General features: G+C 46.3%; 2 protein-coding genes across 4 annotated transcripts in view; one reads left to right on the top strand and one right to left on the bottom strand.

The window, feature by feature from the left end:
• The window catches only part of COA4 (cytochrome c oxidase assembly factor 4 homolog), a 31,248-nt gene extending 19,869 nt beyond the window's left edge, over positions 1-11,379 (bottom strand). Inside the window, exon 1 of one of the 3 annotated variants that reach the window (XM_069203830.1) lies at positions 11,275-11,379. The gene's annotated coding sequence lies outside the window, so the exon portion shown is untranslated. Of the gene's footprint in view, positions 1-9,498; positions 9,520-10,965; positions 11,105-11,274 lie in introns of those variants that run through there. The other 2 variants (XM_069203831.1, XM_069203832.1) reach the window with 2 other exon arrangements.
• The window catches only part of PAAF1 (proteasomal ATPase associated factor 1), a 65,782-nt gene continuing 59,683 nt past the window's right edge, over positions 11,308-17,406 (top strand). The window contains exons 1-3 of the mRNA XM_069203829.1: positions 11,308-11,443; positions 11,538-11,578; positions 17,258-17,361. Of these exons, the coding sequence (XP_069059930.1) occupies positions 11,397-11,443; positions 11,538-11,578; positions 17,258-17,361 (192 nt within the window). The 5' untranslated portion in view covers positions 11,308-11,396. The remainder of the gene's footprint in view (positions 11,444-11,537; positions 11,579-17,257; positions 17,362-17,406) is intronic.

The raw sequence follows: 17,406 nt of genomic DNA, 5'->3' as shown, positions 1-17,406 counted from the left end.
CTTAGGGGCTGTCCTGACTGGCCAGTGACTCCTCCTTGTTTTTCTCATTCTCTCTCCTGGACATGCCGCCAAAAGTGGGGGCTGTGTCCAGGGGGCGGGCATCTCCACTAGCTGGAGTGCCCTGGGGCATTGTAACACGAAGCTTGAGCCTTTGAGGCTCACCGCTAGGTGTTACAGTTCCTGCAGGGGGGGAGGTGTGAAGCATCTCCACCCAGAGCAGGCTTTTGTTTCTGTCCCCAGAGAGCACAAAGGCCCTCACCATATGGGGTCAGAAACTCGTCTCTCAGCAGCAGGCTGGCACAGACCAGTCAGTCCTGCACTGAACAATTGGGTAAAATACAGGGGGCATCTCTAAGTGCCCTCTGTGTGCATTTATTAATAAATCCAACACTGGCATCAGTGTGGGTTTATTATTCTGAGAAGTTTGATACCAAACTTCCCAGTTTTCAGTGTAGCCATTATGGAGCTGTGGAGTTCGTTTTTGACAGACTCCCAGCCCATATACTCTTATGGCTACCCTGCACTTACAATGTCTAAGGTTTTGCTTAGACACTGTAGGGGCATAGTGTTCATGCACCTATGCCCTCACCTGTGGTATAGTGCACCCTGCCTTAGGGCTGTAAGGCCTACTAGAGGGGTGACTTACCTATGCCACAGGCAGTGTGAGGTTGGCATGGCACCCTGAGGGGAGTGCCATGTCGACTTAGTCATTTTCTCCCCACCAGCACACACAAGCTGGCAAGCAGTGTGTCTGTGCTGAGTGAGGGGTCCCTAGGGTGGCATAAGACATGGTGCAGCCCTTGGAGACCTTCCCTGGCATCAGGGTCCTTGGTACCAGGGTACCAGTTACAAGGGACTTACTTAGGTGCCAGGGTTGTGCCAATTGTGGAAACAATGGTACATTTTAGGTGAAAGAACACTGGTGCTGGGGCCTGGTTAGCAGGGTCCCAACACACTTCTCAGTTAAGTCAGCATCAGTATCAGGCAAAAAGTGGGGGGTAACTGCAACAGAGAGCCATTTCTTTACAATACATAACAAGAAAAACTGATCAATGCATTGTTCCTCACAGGCATCTGGTAATGGTAAAGATAAGCAGAATCAGTCAAGCAGAAAGATAGGCGACAGGAAACCTTTTCAAATAAATACAGCAGTTTACTGCTATGAACTAGCCACAGGAGACAACTGAAAACACATCTACTCCCTCAGAGTGTCTCAGAAGAAAAGAAAAAAAAAAGACTTACAGGAAAGTGAACACTCGTAGAATAATACAAGGAGCATGTCAGAGAGTTGGTCAACCGACTATGCTCCAAAGGATGGACAAAGTCATGCTGGGCAGCCTAAAGCAAATAAAGCAAGCAAGTAGAAAGCTAGCAAACGTGAGATACAAACAATATAGTCAATGCTAAACGATGGTCGGAATGCATTTCCCTGGAAGCTTGCAGAATGTCTCCAAGACGTCTTTTGCAACCGGACAGCTGTGCTGTCTGGTAGGTTCGATCTAAAAAGTGTCAACAGCTCATGTATCCTTGTAGGCAAAGACAATCAAATTGTTTAATAAAGGTTATCGAGACGGAGTTTGCCAACTCTGAACTAACTCCAGCCACGTTCCAGGAGATTCAGTTGAAAGTATTAAGGGTAGGGAGGGACATACTTTTGTTATACAGGGAGTGCAGAATTATTAGGCAAATGAGTATTTTGACCACATCATCCTCTTTATGCATGTTGTCTTACTCCAAGCTGTATAGGCTCGAAAGCCTACTACCAATTAAGCATATTAGGTGATGTGCATCTCGGTAATGAGAAGGGGTGTGGTCTAATGACATCAACACCCTATATCAGGTGTGCATAATTATTAGGCAACTTCCTTTCCTTTGGCAAAATGGGTCAAAAGAAGGACTCGACAGGCTCAGAAAAGTCAAAAATAGTGAGATATCTTGCAGAGGGATGCAGCACTCTTAAAATTGCAAAGCTTCTGAAGCGTGATCATCGAACAATCAAGCGTTTCATTCAAAATAGTCAACAGGGTCGCAAGAAGCGTGTGGAAAAACCAAGGCGCAAAATAACTGCCCATGAACTGAGAAAAGTCAAGCGTGCAGCTGCCACGATGCCACTTGCCACCAGTTTGGCCATATTTCAGAGCTGCAACATCACTGGAGTGCCCAAAAGCACAAGGTGTGCAATACTCAGAGACATGGCCAAGGTAAGAAAGGCTGAAAGACGACCACCACTGAACAAGACACACAAGCTGAAACGTCAAGACTGGGCCAAGAAATATCTCAAGACTGATTTTTCTAAGGTTTTATGGACTGATGAAATGAGAGTGAGTCTTGATGGGCCAGATGGATGGGCCCGTGGCTGGATTGGTAAAGGGCAGAGAGCTCCAGTCCGACTCAGAAGCCAGCAAGGTGGAGGTGGAGTACTGGTTTGGGCTGGTATCATCAAAGATGAGCTTGTGGGGCCTTTTCGGGTTGAGGATGGAGTCAAGCTCAACTCCCAGTCCTACTGCCAGTTCCTGGAAGACACCTTCTTCAAGCAGTGGTACAGGAAGAAGTCTGCATCCTTCAAGAAAAACATGATTTTCATGCAGGACAATGCTCCATCACACGCGTCCAAGTACTCCACAGCGTGGCTGGCAAGAAAGGGTATAAAAGAAGGAAATCTAATGACATGGCCTCCTTGTTCACCTGATCTGAACCCCATTGAGAACCTGTGGTCCATCATCAAATGTGAGATTTACAAGGAGGGAAAACAGTACACCTCTGAACAGTGTCTGGGAGGCTGTGGTTGCTGCTGCACGCAATGTTGATGGTGAACAGATCAAAACACGGACAGAATCCATGGATGGCAGGCTTTTGAGTGTCCTTGCAAAGAAAGGTGGCTATATTGGTCACTGATTTGTTTTTGTTTTTGAATGTCAGAAATGTATATTTGTGAATGTTGAGATGTTATATTGGTTTCACTGGTAATAATAAATAATTGAAATGGGTATATATTTGTTTTTTGTTAAGTTGCCTAATAATTATGCACAGTAATAGTCACCTGCACACACAGATATCCCCCTAACATAGCTAAAACTAAAAACAAACTAAAAACTACTTCCCAAAATATTCAGCTTTGATATTAATGAGTTTTTTGGGTTCATTGAGAACATGGTTGTTGTTCAATAATAAAATTAATCCTCAAAAATACAACTTGCCTAATAATTCTGCACTCCCTGTACAAAAGAAAGGAAGAGGAGGGGGAAGACATATAACAACATCCACAGTACTACCCAGTTCTGCCAAACAAATCAGTTTCTCCCCTAGATTTACATCCCATTGTTTCTGTTCTAGCCGTCAATTCAACTTTTTCAGTGACTCCAGTGGGGCAAATGAGTTCATTATTGGGGCACTGTAGAAAGATCGCCACTAGGTACAGTTGGTGGAGTTTGAAGTTGAAATATGGGGATCCATTATTTTTCAAATTAGGCCAATCTTTCTCTGCTTAGATTTTGGCGATCGAACACAGTTACCACAAATATATCTATATATATATCTATATATATATATATATATTTATATATATATATATAGCTTCTGGGATTAGCTGCAAGAAGGGACACTCTGAGAAGTAATTTTCACATATAATAGGTCAGAGTTAAAAGGGATTGACTGTACACCCCTGTGATATCTTTTAAAGTACCACCCACCTTCTCCTTTCCTTTTCCAACCACCAGCAGTCTCTCGATATGATATTCTCTCCCCATCAGACTGAATATTAGTGAGGGACTGAACAACAACATAAAGACCGACCCTCACTTCCTGAAGTACGAGATTTTTCTGAGCAACCCCACCCTCTGGGGCCTTTGGTACCTTCAACGCGGCAACCACACCAGCAAGCTTAACAAGTGACAGTTCAATTCCCCGTAATTTTGAGAAAACCTATTGAAACGAACATTTTATAAAGGCTCCTAGTTGTACTATTGAATTAAATGGAGAATGAGCATGTAGTCCAGAAACCAAATCAGGCTTCACGCTTGGGCAAATCTGTAATCCCTCGATGTTTTTGAGCTCTCCTAGAGGGGTGCAAGAGTCTGTAGAAGGCTTCTTCCACAAAGTCTCTCTCTCTCTTATTTTTTGTTTCCTTGGGGAGCTTTAAAGCAGGAAGTCAGGAGAGGAGTCAACAGACACCAAACCGCTGAATACACAAGGATTTACCAGAGATCCAACAAATTTTGCGCCAGTTAACTCCTCACTTGTATTTTGACTGGGAGGAAGGAGAGGGGAATCTGATGTTGTACGCTTCATTACCCCAGCCTCTCTTCTACCAAATTAACTTCTTGTTCTGCACTCCCATCTCATTTGTCAAAACTTTTACAATCGAAGGGGAAGCGGTAGTATTCTTCCCATTAGAAATTGTTGAAGCCTTTGAAGTTTGCTTTTGCCATAATAAAATAAGGACAGTGGGTGGGAGCAAGCTCCAGAACACCATCTGGCGCAATGGCCCTAGCGATTTTGCCATCTAAAAGGTCCTACGTGGTTTGGTATATTTGGATGCCTAAGTACCAGAAGGTGCTTGGTTCCCAGCATAGAGGATGTGTCTCGACCATCAAGTGCTGTTGTGGGAAGTCAAGAGCGTTGGAACAGACAAGAAATTGCCAAGTTCACCCCCAATCCCAAGGCAGCTAGAACCTCCACCAGGACATCTCTGATCTCCGATATCCCCTTACATCTTGGATGTAGATGAGCACGTCAGCCGCATATAGAGAGGCAATGTGTGGTTTGTCTCCAAGTGGTATGCCCCACATCTGCCCCTGCTGTCTGAGCTGCTGTGCCAGAGTCTCTATCATTACAGTTAAGAGGAGCTGGGATAGACAGCATTCCTGTTGTGTCCGCCTGCTTATCGCAATAGGGTCTGAGATGCACTGTCCAGTCTTCACACTGACCATAGGGTCCGTGTAGAAGAGTCTTATGAGGTGCTGGAGTCTACCTGTGACGCCCACAGCTGTTAATGTTGCAAACAATAACCCCCAGTCCACCATGTTGAATGCCTTCTCTAGGTCCAACAGTAGACAGGCCGAATACAGCCAGTGGATCTATGGCAGTTCCATCATTCTGTGAAGTCTACGAATGTTTAGGGTGGTTGATCTGCCTGGGATGAAACCATTTGATCCCTGTGGACCAAGGAGGAGGGCGCTCAAGGAGGTGCCCTGCAATAATTTTACTGAGGATTTTATAGTCAGTCCTCAGCATAGACAGTGGGTGATATGATGTCACTTCCAAAGGACATTTAAGGATTTCTGGCGCGTCTGAGGGAGACAGCCTTCCATTAGAGCGTACTGGTAGATTTCAAGGATTTTGGGCACTAATAGGTCCTCGTAGGCTTTGAAACACTCAATCAACACAAGTCTGGAGCACACTATCCTGCAAATACTATTCCAATTATTACACTCTATAGAGAGGCATTTTATTGGGGGAAAATGATTTAATATACAAGAGTTTTTCTTTATCTTTTGTTACCCAATTCATACAAGATCACAATTTAAGAATAGAAATGTGATCATGAAATGTCCAGGACATTTATAACAGGAAAACAGTTGTTAAGAATGTGTTGTCCAAGGTGTCTGGACCTAGCTGACCCTCCAAGCACATAAACAACCAACACCAATATGTGAGAAAAGATACTAATAAAACTGACCAAACACATGCAGGACCAACAAGATAGTAGTGATGTACCAACAGATATAGTCCCAAAAGACTGAAAGAAAAAAATAGAAAAAAATAAATTATGCCAATTAAAAATTAACAAAACAAATGTTTTGCCAAAGAAAAAAGTGAAGAAGAAACCAATCATCACCGAAAGGACACAAAAAAGAATGCATATATTACCTTCTAAGTTATCTTCAAAAACCTATATCTTTATGAGTATTCCAGATTTGGTAGTCATACTGCAGTGTGGACCCAGATGAGGGCTCCACAGGCAAAGCCTGAGTATGTGGCACAATGAAATTGCCTGCTGCAGTGCTTCTGCTAACAGGATTTACTCCCAGTGCTATGTGCGTTTCTTGGAAGAGTGCTATGTGCGAGTCGCGACCCCTGATGTACTGCTGTATGATGTGTCTCTGTCTCTTGCGCACTGTCCCTTTGCCACAGACATTGCAAGTCACTGCTCCAACGCCAGGTTAGTTGCACCTGACAGGTCATGAATTTGCTCACTGCGAGCCTGCGCCAGTCCCCTCGGCCTATCATCTGTTCCGCTGACTATGTCTATCCGGTCCTGGGAGCTACATTGGTGTGGCCGAGGACTCGTAGCGACAATGTTCTACTCATTCCCAGGCATCCACGGGCTCCATGAAAAAATAGCTGGTCTGATTCCCATCACTTTTAGTTTTGCTGGAAACAACAGTAAGCAGGTAAGTCCTACCTGCCGCAGTAACTTCTTTTCTCCCAGAATGGATGCTCTGCGGTGCTGTACCACTAGTGTATAACCCGGGAATAGGAAGATGTGTGCGTTGCTGTGTAGTAGTGGTTCTGCAGCATGAATTGCACTAAGTTAGTTTCTTCATCTCTAAAGTTCATAAGTCTGACCAGTCCTGGCCTGGGTTGGGACCCCGGTGGCAGCTGTTGTGCTGGCACTCGAGGGGCAGGCTCCATAACATAGTGAGCAGACAGTTTTACAGGCATTACTGCTTGTGCCAGCCATGTTTTCAAGAAGGTCATCGGGTCGCAAACCTCCGCTCCCTGGGGGAACCCAAGCATTTGAAGTTTGTTGCAGTGGGATCACCCTTCAGAATCCTCTGCTCTGTTCGCCAGTTCCTGGACCTTGGCTGTGAGAGACCGCATCTGGCCCTCCAAGTCAGATACTACAGGCTGGATTTCATCCAGCATGCGTTCTGTCTGTGTGACACAGACTGTGAGTTTTCTATGGTCATCACAGAGCAATCCCACTTCCACTCCACTATGTCGACCACATAGATCCTGCCAGGTATCAGCTATTACCTCAAGGATTTTGTCCAATTTAGCTTCTGCCAGAGTTGCAGGCATTGACGCCATCAGTGTCTTCTGTCCAGCCTAGTCAGCGGGCTCAAGGTCCAGGTGCTCCCAGTGACTGGGCTCTCCCACCAGACATACCGTCCCACCATTGGCACAGGGTTTAGTCAACGTCCAACTGTCGTTGAGACTGTAGGCTTCCAAGGGAGGGAGGGAGCGGCAGGAGGTGCACTGCTATACGGTTGTTGTCTGACATCGCCTGTCCCCCAGCCCATGCCCCAGGGCCTCATACCAGGGAGGCACGAGCAGTCACAACGGTGTGTGGGTCTGCCGTACTGCCACCTGCAAACATGTGTTACAGTCAAGGCACGGCATTATCTCAAGTGAATCGAGATGTGAAAGGGGGAAGGTCAGCAAATGGCATCTGATCCTTGGCGGGTGGAGGATCTCAAGGAGACGTCACAGTAGTTCTGACTCGGCGTGATGTCAGGACCCGTCTCACCCACCCCAGTCTAGTCCATGCACAGTGGGGGGTTGGGGGGGGGGGGGGGGTGAGAAAGAGGGGTGGAGTTTTGGTGAGGACAAGCAGTCGACACTCCTCTCCAGCCTCCTGGTTGGCCGATGGCGCACCGACAAGGGGAATGATGGCTGTTCCCAGCAGGGGTCGCCACAGCGTGCCCTCTCCTCCCATGGTAGTGGGTATCCATCCACACTCTGGCCTCTGACAATGGTGGGCTGAGTGAGCAGCTGTGATCGTTTACAGTTAGGGGAGCAGTAGGACGCCAAGGTGCTGGTTGTAGGAGGTAGCCTCTAATATTTGCCCAGGTTAGTCAATAAGGATGCGGCTGGTCTACTGCTACCAGAGCCCAAAAGCAGTGGAGGGGTTTGAAGGTGCCCGTCACTCCTCGATGATGGAACTAATAAGTTATGTGGGCCCCTAATAGCTGTAGAGGACCATACTGCTGGTGGGGGCAACATCACAGAGCAGGAGGCCCTCCAGCTGGGACGGGAAGACTCAATCCTGGAAGGGCCAGTGGCGGGGCAGAGAAGGGCCCTCCCCCAGGTATCAGGCATCAGTACGACAGATGAAGCAGATCAGGTTTGCAGGCACGGCTTGGGCTTCCCACGTCCCAACAAATGTATTCACGGAGGTTCCTGGCCAGCGTTGAGAGGATATAGTCCTCTAAAGGGACAGTGACTGGTAAAAGTGGAGGCAATCAGTGTGATGCACTGTGCCGGTCACTGCTGTAAGGTGGTATTAGCCGCACAACCGTCAGTGTTCAGCTGTGTCTGATAAGGGGAGGGGAACATCTCCACGAGCGGTGTCAGGGGAGCTGCTGTTTATATGGGGGCCCTCTCTGCAGTACATATGGGTCATGTGGGTCTTCTGGGCACGATGCAAGCGGATGGATGGTGCTCTGCAGTGTCCCCATTATGCCGCCCGTCTGTGGTCAATTTGTATTTGGTGGGGCCAGATGCCGCGCACGTCATGCACTTCCACTGTAGTAGCACAAGCAATAGCCCAGGGGTAGCAGGTATGCAGGTCCTTATCACTGGTTCAAGGCTCTGGCCTAGGCCGCAAAGAATACTGCTCACCGCTAAGGGCTGCACGGCCCCAGGCTCAAGGGTGCAGCTTGGAGGCCATGCGCGGATATGCCAAACCTTGGTGGGCGATTTAGGGCAGCACAGATCAGGCGCTTACCCCCTCAGGGAGCCCTCTCTGTGGGTTTAGGACTCTGGTTCAGGCCGCAAAGTCACTGTGCTCCGCGTTCAGTGCGATGGGCGCCCAGGGGCATCGCTGTTCTCATTAAACAGCCCAATGGATACACTGCTGGAATTGCAATTTCAATATACAGTTAAAGAAAAGGTTTTTCCAGTACGTATAATGAATTCTGTATTGGATGTCCACTGAATGTAAATTTGCAGACGCTGTAATTACGGGAAACATGGCTGGAAATTGTGGAGCACATGGCTCACATCAACCCATCATGAAGTGGTAAGACATTCTACCACAAGTAAAAAAGTGTGATTACTCAGGACTGGTCAGGGTAGGAGGGCGCTTGTCATGGGATTTACTAATGAAACTCTTGTCATTCATTAGCTGTTGAGCCTCTGAGACTGAGCCATGGCTTGGAATGCTTGAGAAAAGTTTGACAGTTCTTAGTATCCCGGAAAGTACACATCCACGCCTCATTAGCAGATAACTTTGGTGAATAGGGTGACAAGATGGCCTGGCTTTGCCAAGACAGTCCCAATTTTCAGACAGTCATACATTTGCTAGTTGTGAAGAGAACTTTGGGCAAGCATGTACAATAGAGGAAAAAGAGTATTTATACTCACACTTTCACCAGTCCTGTTTTGCTACATTAAATTGCGGAGATGAGAAATGCTTTAAAGATACAGTTGCAGCACTTTAATGCCATGATTCACACAGCGCACCAGTCTATCAAAAGATACGCTTTTTGTAGATCAGATCTATATACTTGAAAACATTGTTTACTTAAAAACACTAGATATGTAGGTACAAACCAATTTAAAATCGCACAATTACTCCCATGCTTCCAGATGTAGCCTGTTTTACTGTTTTCAGTGGAGGATTGCATGTCACCGAAAACTGGGTTGAAGGAGGGGTCCTGGATATTTGTTTTCAAAAGAGAATGCAAAGATTTCACTTTACCGATCAACAAACACATTTCCGAGTACAGACAGTACAAAAATAGGACACAAGCAAAAGCCACTGCCTTGTTCTTTCCACAGAGACAATTAAAACAGCACATACAAAAAGAAAACACTTCAAAACATCAGAAGTATTTTAGAGCTATTTTAGATTATTCATTCATGGCTATTAAAGCAGAGGCAGAAATGGCATGTTAAAAACAAACTCAAACGAATTATACAAATTTGTAGTGAAATACCAGCTCCTGCCACTTTCAGGATCACAATATATGAACTAAAGGCTGATATTCTCAGTAGAGGTGAGTGGAGCCACTAAAAACTCGAGCCAGGCTCTACCAAGAAGCGTTGATTTGCTCAGATCAAAGTCGTCTTGAAGCCTCAAGCCCAAAACTAGCTGGGCTTTCACAGGAGGCAACGTGTCCTTGCGGCTACAGATGCTGACCATACAATATGGGGAACAAGGTTTCAACCCCCACCTTGGTTCAGCACTCTCTGAATCCTGTCAAATCTGGGTCGGCACAAAAGGCCGTAACAGTCATGTGTCTTTTGTGAAGCTCTCTCACATCGTTAGGCAAGGTCTGTGCTGTAAAAAATGGCAAACATTAAATGTGTACTCTGCCTGTCCCCCACACTATAATGTCTTCCTTCAAGAATTCAGGACAACGCATTACCCTCTAATAACAGAAAAAATATATTTATTGACTGAATTCCATACTGTAAAACTGGAAAATCTAGGATCAATCCCTGCCTCCCTGCTTGGCAAAAACGTGTGATGCTAGGTAAGTAGTCTATTTTACTATGCATGCCTCTTTTTTGTTTATCAGAATGAGAGCACTTTCAAATATGTACGTTCAGGGTGTGCGTTGTGCAAAAACTTCTCTTATCTTTGCTTTAATAGCTCATAATGTTGCTTCATGTATAATTAGAGTGTAAGCTACATAAAGGGTAAACATGACAAATGACTTGCCTCTTGGTTCACTAACAGCATTTGTCATCAGGGCGGGTGCAGGAATGTTTCTATGCGTGTGTTTAAAAGCTATCACTTATAATAAGTGCCTATTAAAAAAGAGTAGAGTCATTTGCTATAATAAGATGAAGGGGTTCATTGTGTTAAGAAATGCACTTTTAAAAAAATATATCTTATGTGATAGCATGAACTGTGTTGCAAAAAAAGCATGCCAAATATTTTCCAGGTTTGGCTCTTGGATAGGCTCTCACAGAGCCACAGCCAACCTTCCACTCTGCTCTCCCTGCTAATATGTCGGCTCCCCTACCTCCCATTGCTAGATAAAACTGAACCCCTGTCCCTAAAACACACACCTTTCTGGTCCTCCTCATCCAGCCTGTGGTCTTCGTAGTCCTTCTTCTATGCTGTTGGCTGCTGTTAGTGAGTTTAGCCTAAAAGGAAGTTTGTGGCATCGACCGAGAGCCACCCGGCCTGTACCACATCATGTGTGCGTCACACACTTTCACCCTCTCTGTATAAACATACGGAAGCCGCAGTTCTGTACACCAACCCGTGTTGCCAACTGCCACTCGCCTGCCTAGGTCTCAAGCCTATTGGTCCACTCCCTCCTCGGACTCCCGGCGAGGGTCTGTGTGTGACGTAACATGGAACCCCGCACCTACCGTTCTGCAAGCCGGGGGTTCCTCGCACGCGCACGTACGCGCTGTTGCGTCTCAGGCTGTTCTGGACAGAGCTAGTCCCCGCCCCTGGAGTCACGTCGCCCCGCCCCGGAAAGTAAACGAAGATGAGCGCCCGAGTGTTGGTGCAGAGCGACTGCTTCCAGGTGCTGAGGTGAGCGTGTGTGACGTCAGGGCTACCCGTAGTGATGTCATTTGCTACCTTGTCAGCAGAGTTGCTCTAACTCGCGTTTTGTGCATTCTTGTAGGAAGGCTGAAGGCGAAGCCTGGCTGTCCTGTAAGATTCCAGGTAATGCTCTCAGCCGCTTGTCTTCTGCCTCACTTTGTTGTATTGCTGCCCCGTAGCCGGGTTTTTTACCGGCAAGACCAATATTTTTAAGCCGTGCCAGATGCACAGATTAGAAAAATCATCTAAAACTGGTATTTTTTTTCCTTTTATCAGAAGCAACCTTAACTATAAACAAAAGAATAAATAATTTACAAAGTGTCCTACAACTGTTTGAGTGGTAAAGGAAGTAAACAAAGCCAGGAAACGCATCTGGAAAATGCATAAATAAAGTTTTGTAGAACTTCCTATTTAAGTTTCATGTTCGGGCCTTTGCAGAATCTTAAAATGTGATCAGATTGTGATAACCCTACTTGCTTGAAGGGGGCAAGGCCAGGCAAGATGGCTGCTTAGACGGGCCTCATCAGAGCCCCTGACCGGACTTGCACAATCGTTCATAATCCTATCACCCCTGCCGCTCTGCGACTCCCTGTTAGGAGATAATTGATTGGGGGATGCAAATATCCCAAACTGGACGTCTGGAACTCCACCAAGAGTGGCCATACTGGCAGCAGTGAACTGTTGGCCTACCCTGGCTTCATCCCATTGGGCCTCCGGTGTGAGGCGGCACTCATGGTACATGGAGGACAGCGACCCCAAGGCAAATCAGAGCTTTTTTGCTTGGGAGTTGGGTGGGGAAGGTTGTAGGTAATTGTTGAGCAGGTGGAGGCATCAGGAAGGAGAAAAGTCCTGCCAACAGCATGTGGCCCGCTGTGAGCCTCGGCGCCTCCAGGCGACGCCTTGATGGAAGACGCGCCCAAGACCTCCAGGACAAACCGGGTGTAGCAGAGGGGTCCTGGTGGGTGTCTCATGATCGTCAGAAGTGGTAAGTGACTTGGAGCACATGTGGGCTGGATTGCAGTGGTGGAGTCCCATGCAGCTGATAATAACAATCAACCACCCATCCCCATGACGCGGTGATGGCAGCAGGAGTTTGATCATACAGTGCATTACTTTTAGTGCTGAGAAGGGAAGATAAACCTGAAACAACCGTCAACTGCACCCATACCTGTGTCCGCTGCCTGCCAAGCGACCGCTGCTAGGGGTTGGGGCTGGGCTTCGTACTACAATGACTGGACAGAAAATGTTGAAGCACTCCTGCAGAGTGGGGTGCATACCTGAACGCCAAGGCAGAGGTGCTGGCGATTTCTCAGGGCCAGCAGCAGGAAGACTGGCTGTGTCTGGCAGCACTTGGCGGGGGTAGACTGCCCTAATTGGAAGGGTATGCCCAGACGTGGGTCCCTTGCTCACTGTGCCACTGGATTCAAGCTAAACTGGCTGATGAAGGGTAATACCCTGAAACCGGACCCAGGATGCTTGTTTCTGGCCCAGGGAGGACCTGGCTGCAGTTCGGGCTGGACTGTTCCCCTGGGGAACAGGGTCAATACTGATTTGCATATGGCTGGGTTCAAACTGAGGTGGCATGGTGAGCAAAAGAACAATGGATTAAACCCAGATCTGTGACTGGGGTTGAGTGTTTGAAAAGTTTCAACACTCTGTCCATCATCCTTTAGTGTTGCCAAAATCCTGCTCCCTGGGCGTTTGGGTTGACAGCAGCTCTATTGGTCCCCGACTGCAGTGCGGAAAGCGAACTAAAAGTGAGAGCGCACTGTATCTGAGACGCATACATGCAGCGCAGGACTCCGGGGAGGCCCCTGCGTGTGTGCATTGTTTTACCGCCATGAACATAGCCGAAGAGAATCATTGATCAACTGCGCACTCCTGTCAACGCCAGTGGGCCGTGCTGAGACACTGTACTTTGACTAGGGCCTATTGCTGAGGAGATTGGTAAGACAGGCCACCTTTGCCCCACTGTTAGTAAGGTACACATTGAGCTGGCTCTGTGGGATACCTCAGGAAGGAGGGGGTGATTTGCTGGTACCAGCGGATGGAAGGGGTTCGCAACCAGAAGAGGGCACACCAACGGTTATTGGGAGCGGGGTCCCGGAGCTCAGGTGCAGCCTTGGTGAAAGATAAACCCGGTAATGGTGCCAGTCCAACAAAATCATGCAATACACAGTGACCGATCGGGGACCGCAAGCTACAGGTCTCTAAGAGCCCTTGCCCCATGAACGGGGGAGACTAAGTTGGACAAAGCAGAAATACTGGAAGCTATCCGGGGGGATTAGGGGGGGGGTTCCAGAGCGGCACTAGAAGCTAAAATTGACACAATTGCCATGGATATTAACCATTTGAGACTGGACCTTTGAAAAGTGGTAGAACGAGTATGGAGGGGGAGGTTGCCACCTGACAAACTACCTTTTGTGAGCTGCAGGGGGCGGTTGAGGTGCTCAAGAGCAACGCAACACAGATGGACAAATGCCTCGAAGACGTTTGAGGCAAAATAACTTAAGGCTGCTGGGTTTTCCTAAACAAGCGGAGAGGGGCCCTCCACAGAACTGATTCTTGAGGAGTGGATAATGACTGCATTGCAACTGATATGCCTTTCCAAGTTTTTCACTTTTGAACGGGCACATAGGGCACTGTGGCCGAAGCCTCGCCCTTATGCACTACCACGGGCGATTATAGCACAACCTTTTAACCAGAAAGACATAATCCTTCAGCAAGTTTGGTCCCATGGGCCCCAGAGTCTTGAGGGGACACCCATTCAGGTATTTCCTGACTATACCCGAAGGTTGCAGGACCTTCATAAGAACGTTATATCAACTAAACGCAGCCTGTGAAAACATAACATTTAATACAGTTTACTCTTCCCAGCACGACTGCGAGTCCAACACAACAATAAAGTACATTTCTTTGAGACTCCACAGGATGCTGCAGAATGGATGGACTCTCTGAGACTGAGTCAGGGCATCCAATCCATAGAAAGGCGTGAGCCAAGACGCAGAGGAGCTTAGTGCTCTAATCGCCTGCGCAAGACACCATTGCAACAGGAGAAGTTACTTCCGAAACGCCCTACAGGCAGGATTCTAGTCTCAGAAGATGAAACATTATGTACTGAGCACAATTGCGTGGAGACGCAGGACCTGTTTACTCCCTTGGGCTAGCTCCTGTAGTCCCAAAGTGATCTGTTTGTGAACTAGGCATTGGAGAGATGACCAGGTCGACAATCGTTCGACCTACTACAATGCTCCTTTTTGAGACTTACAACCTAGTAGGGGTTTTTTTAAATCTTTTTTTATTGGCATTAGGTTCATCAATAACATGTGACCGTGCATCAAGATGGCTGAAACAACAATCCCTTGTGGCGATCATGCAATGAACCTCCACCCAACTCAGACTGCAGAGTAGAACAACAAAGAAACACTGAAATAAAAGCTGCGCAACATCCCCCTGCCTGCCCCCCCCCCCCCGAACCTGCTTCTAAGCAGAGTATTCTTGAGCTCAGCAGCCCCATACCAGGATGTGCCTTCCGTCTAGAAGAAAAGCTCCCCGTGACCAGATACACTTCATGTGAGCAAGGACCCACTGCGCCATTCCTGGGTTTAGTTTGACATGGGGTCTCGGAGCTTTCAAGTTTCCCAGGTCCATGCATGAGTAGCATAGCATTCTTGGGCTTGTAAGCCTCATTTATAATGGGATGGTTAGAACTATAAGTCTGAGAGTGCAAAGAAAAGACTTTGACAGGATGAGCTACTCACACATGCATGGAACTGTGAACATTAAATAGCTCTTGGGCTGAGCTGAACAGACATTAATGTACACAGAGCAAATTGCTATTATTGAAACATGCATGGGAGGTATAGGGCTTAAAGGAATCTAAAACACTTAACCAGTGTTTTAAACACGAGGTGACTTGAATGTTTTAGACAGTGTTGCAGAAAATGTGCTGTTGCATGTACGTTGAATATTGTATATTTATTTTATTTTTTAGGGCTGATCACACATTCAGGGTCTTATAACGTCCTTGCCGGAGTGGTTTTCTCCATCACAAATGTGGCAGATATCCCATCCGCCGTATTATGATCCAATTATATTCAGTGGAGATCATAAAATGGCGGACAGGATATCTGTCACATTTGTGATGGAGGAACTTCTCCATCAAGGTCGTAATAAGACAAGACCCTCTTTGATATTTGCTTATTCAGAATAATACTGGCTCATCTGGAATGTATTTGTATTTGCCATTGTTCTGGTGTATGTTCTACTTTATAGCTTGTGGAGTTTCTGCTGATTCATTGTCTTTTGGTTTTCCAGTTCCTACCACGTTTTGTCCTTTGTCAACTGTGAACTCCATTACTATTGCAGTAATTTTAACTGTTTATTCTGCAACAAAACTTTAGATGACATTTCTAAGTTATGGAAGGAAGATAAATGTGGTGATGAAAAGGTAAGGGTATTATTCCAGACATCAAAACAAGGGAGACTCTATTGAGAAGTAACGAGCGCCTTATGTGACTTGAGATTTTGAGAACATAGGTTAAGTGTTGAGGGACCAAACAGTAGTAAAGACCAAAAACAAAAAGGTACAGCAGAGGTCATGAGTTGATTCTGAGATGTCTTTGAATGCAACAGTAAGTATTGCTAGGAGGTATAGCAGTCAGAACACTTTGTCCAAGAAATTAGTGGCCATCCGTCTCTGAATAGCAATGCAATCTGCAAGAGGAATAAAAGTGACAAGTGTGAGAAACAAAGAGGTATCAAAAGTGTAGAGAAGAAATGACTCACTACAACTGGTATGGAAGTCATAGCCTTCTAGGTTATCATAAAGAGTGTTTAGTATTAGAATAAATGTGTGATAAATTATGGAAAAGGGGGCTTTTGGATACATTTGCGAGAATGTGAGTTGCAATTAAATAAACTTAGTGATTGGTGGAGATGAATTAGAGGAACCAAGCTTAATTCTTAACATAAGGCTCAGTGTGGGAGCGTAGAGGAAAGAACACAGGTTTCCCAAGATGCATTATTCATATAGATGGGAGGGACGTGGAAGTAATGGTTGGTTCGTGTGTGTTCTTTATTTTTGAGAGAGCACTGTTTGCCAGGTTATGGGGGAAAAAAGCAAATTTTTCACCACAAATGTGCACCCAAAGGGTTACATGGGTCATAACATGGATTTCTCTGGTGCTTCCTCCATACCTTCCTTCTTGATCTTGTCTGCAGGACAAGGAGTAATTACAATCCTAGTTTCTGGGGGTGGAGAGGAAAACTCTTATTTTGTTACCTGTTCCTATGACCGCCAAAGTCCAAGAGTCAGAAGGAGACTGGCATACGATTGGACCCTAGGGCTAATGCTCCTGTGTGGATAATTAAAGAAGGGGGAGAAGTACAAGTAACACCTGAGACTGGAGTACGGAGTACAGAGAGGAATGCCCTTGGGGAGTGATGAGATTAGTATGTTAAAGAACTGAGGAAAAAGTAGAGCAGAGTATTGAATGACAAACTAGGGAAAGTAAAGGGTTTTAAGCGCAAAATTATGTGGATGGAAATTGCCTTTGAAGTTAGACATAGAATAAGAGATGCCCCTCTCACATAGAAAGAAAAACTAAAGAGCTTGCTAGAAACGAAAGTTATCAAACCAATTGAGTCTCAACATGTGGCACCATCGTCATTTAGCTTGCCCCTCTTTATGTACACTTCTACTTTGGGAATTCTGTATGTTTGTTTGTGTAGGGTGAACCCCTTCCACTTCCTACTCACTCCCAGTACCCATTGGAACCTAAATCTTTTCTTGTGCTGTAGGGAAGCCCACGTTGTACGGCAGTCTGAAGTGTGTAAGCGTGGGAGCTGATGGTGTACCAGAGATCACAGCATCTGAAGGATTCGTTGTAAATGAAGTCTCAAAGGTACTTTTATTTTCTATTTGTTTTTTTTGTTACTATGCGCCCGCA

This window comes from Pleurodeles waltl, chromosome 8 (genome assembly GCF_031143425.1).
Source record: "Pleurodeles waltl isolate 20211129_DDA chromosome 8, aPleWal1.hap1.20221129, whole genome shotgun sequence".
In the NCBI taxonomy this organism is placed as follows: domain Eukaryota; kingdom Metazoa; phylum Chordata; class Amphibia; order Caudata; family Salamandridae; genus Pleurodeles; species Pleurodeles waltl.
This window is presented reverse-complemented; position numbering and strand designations above follow the sequence as displayed.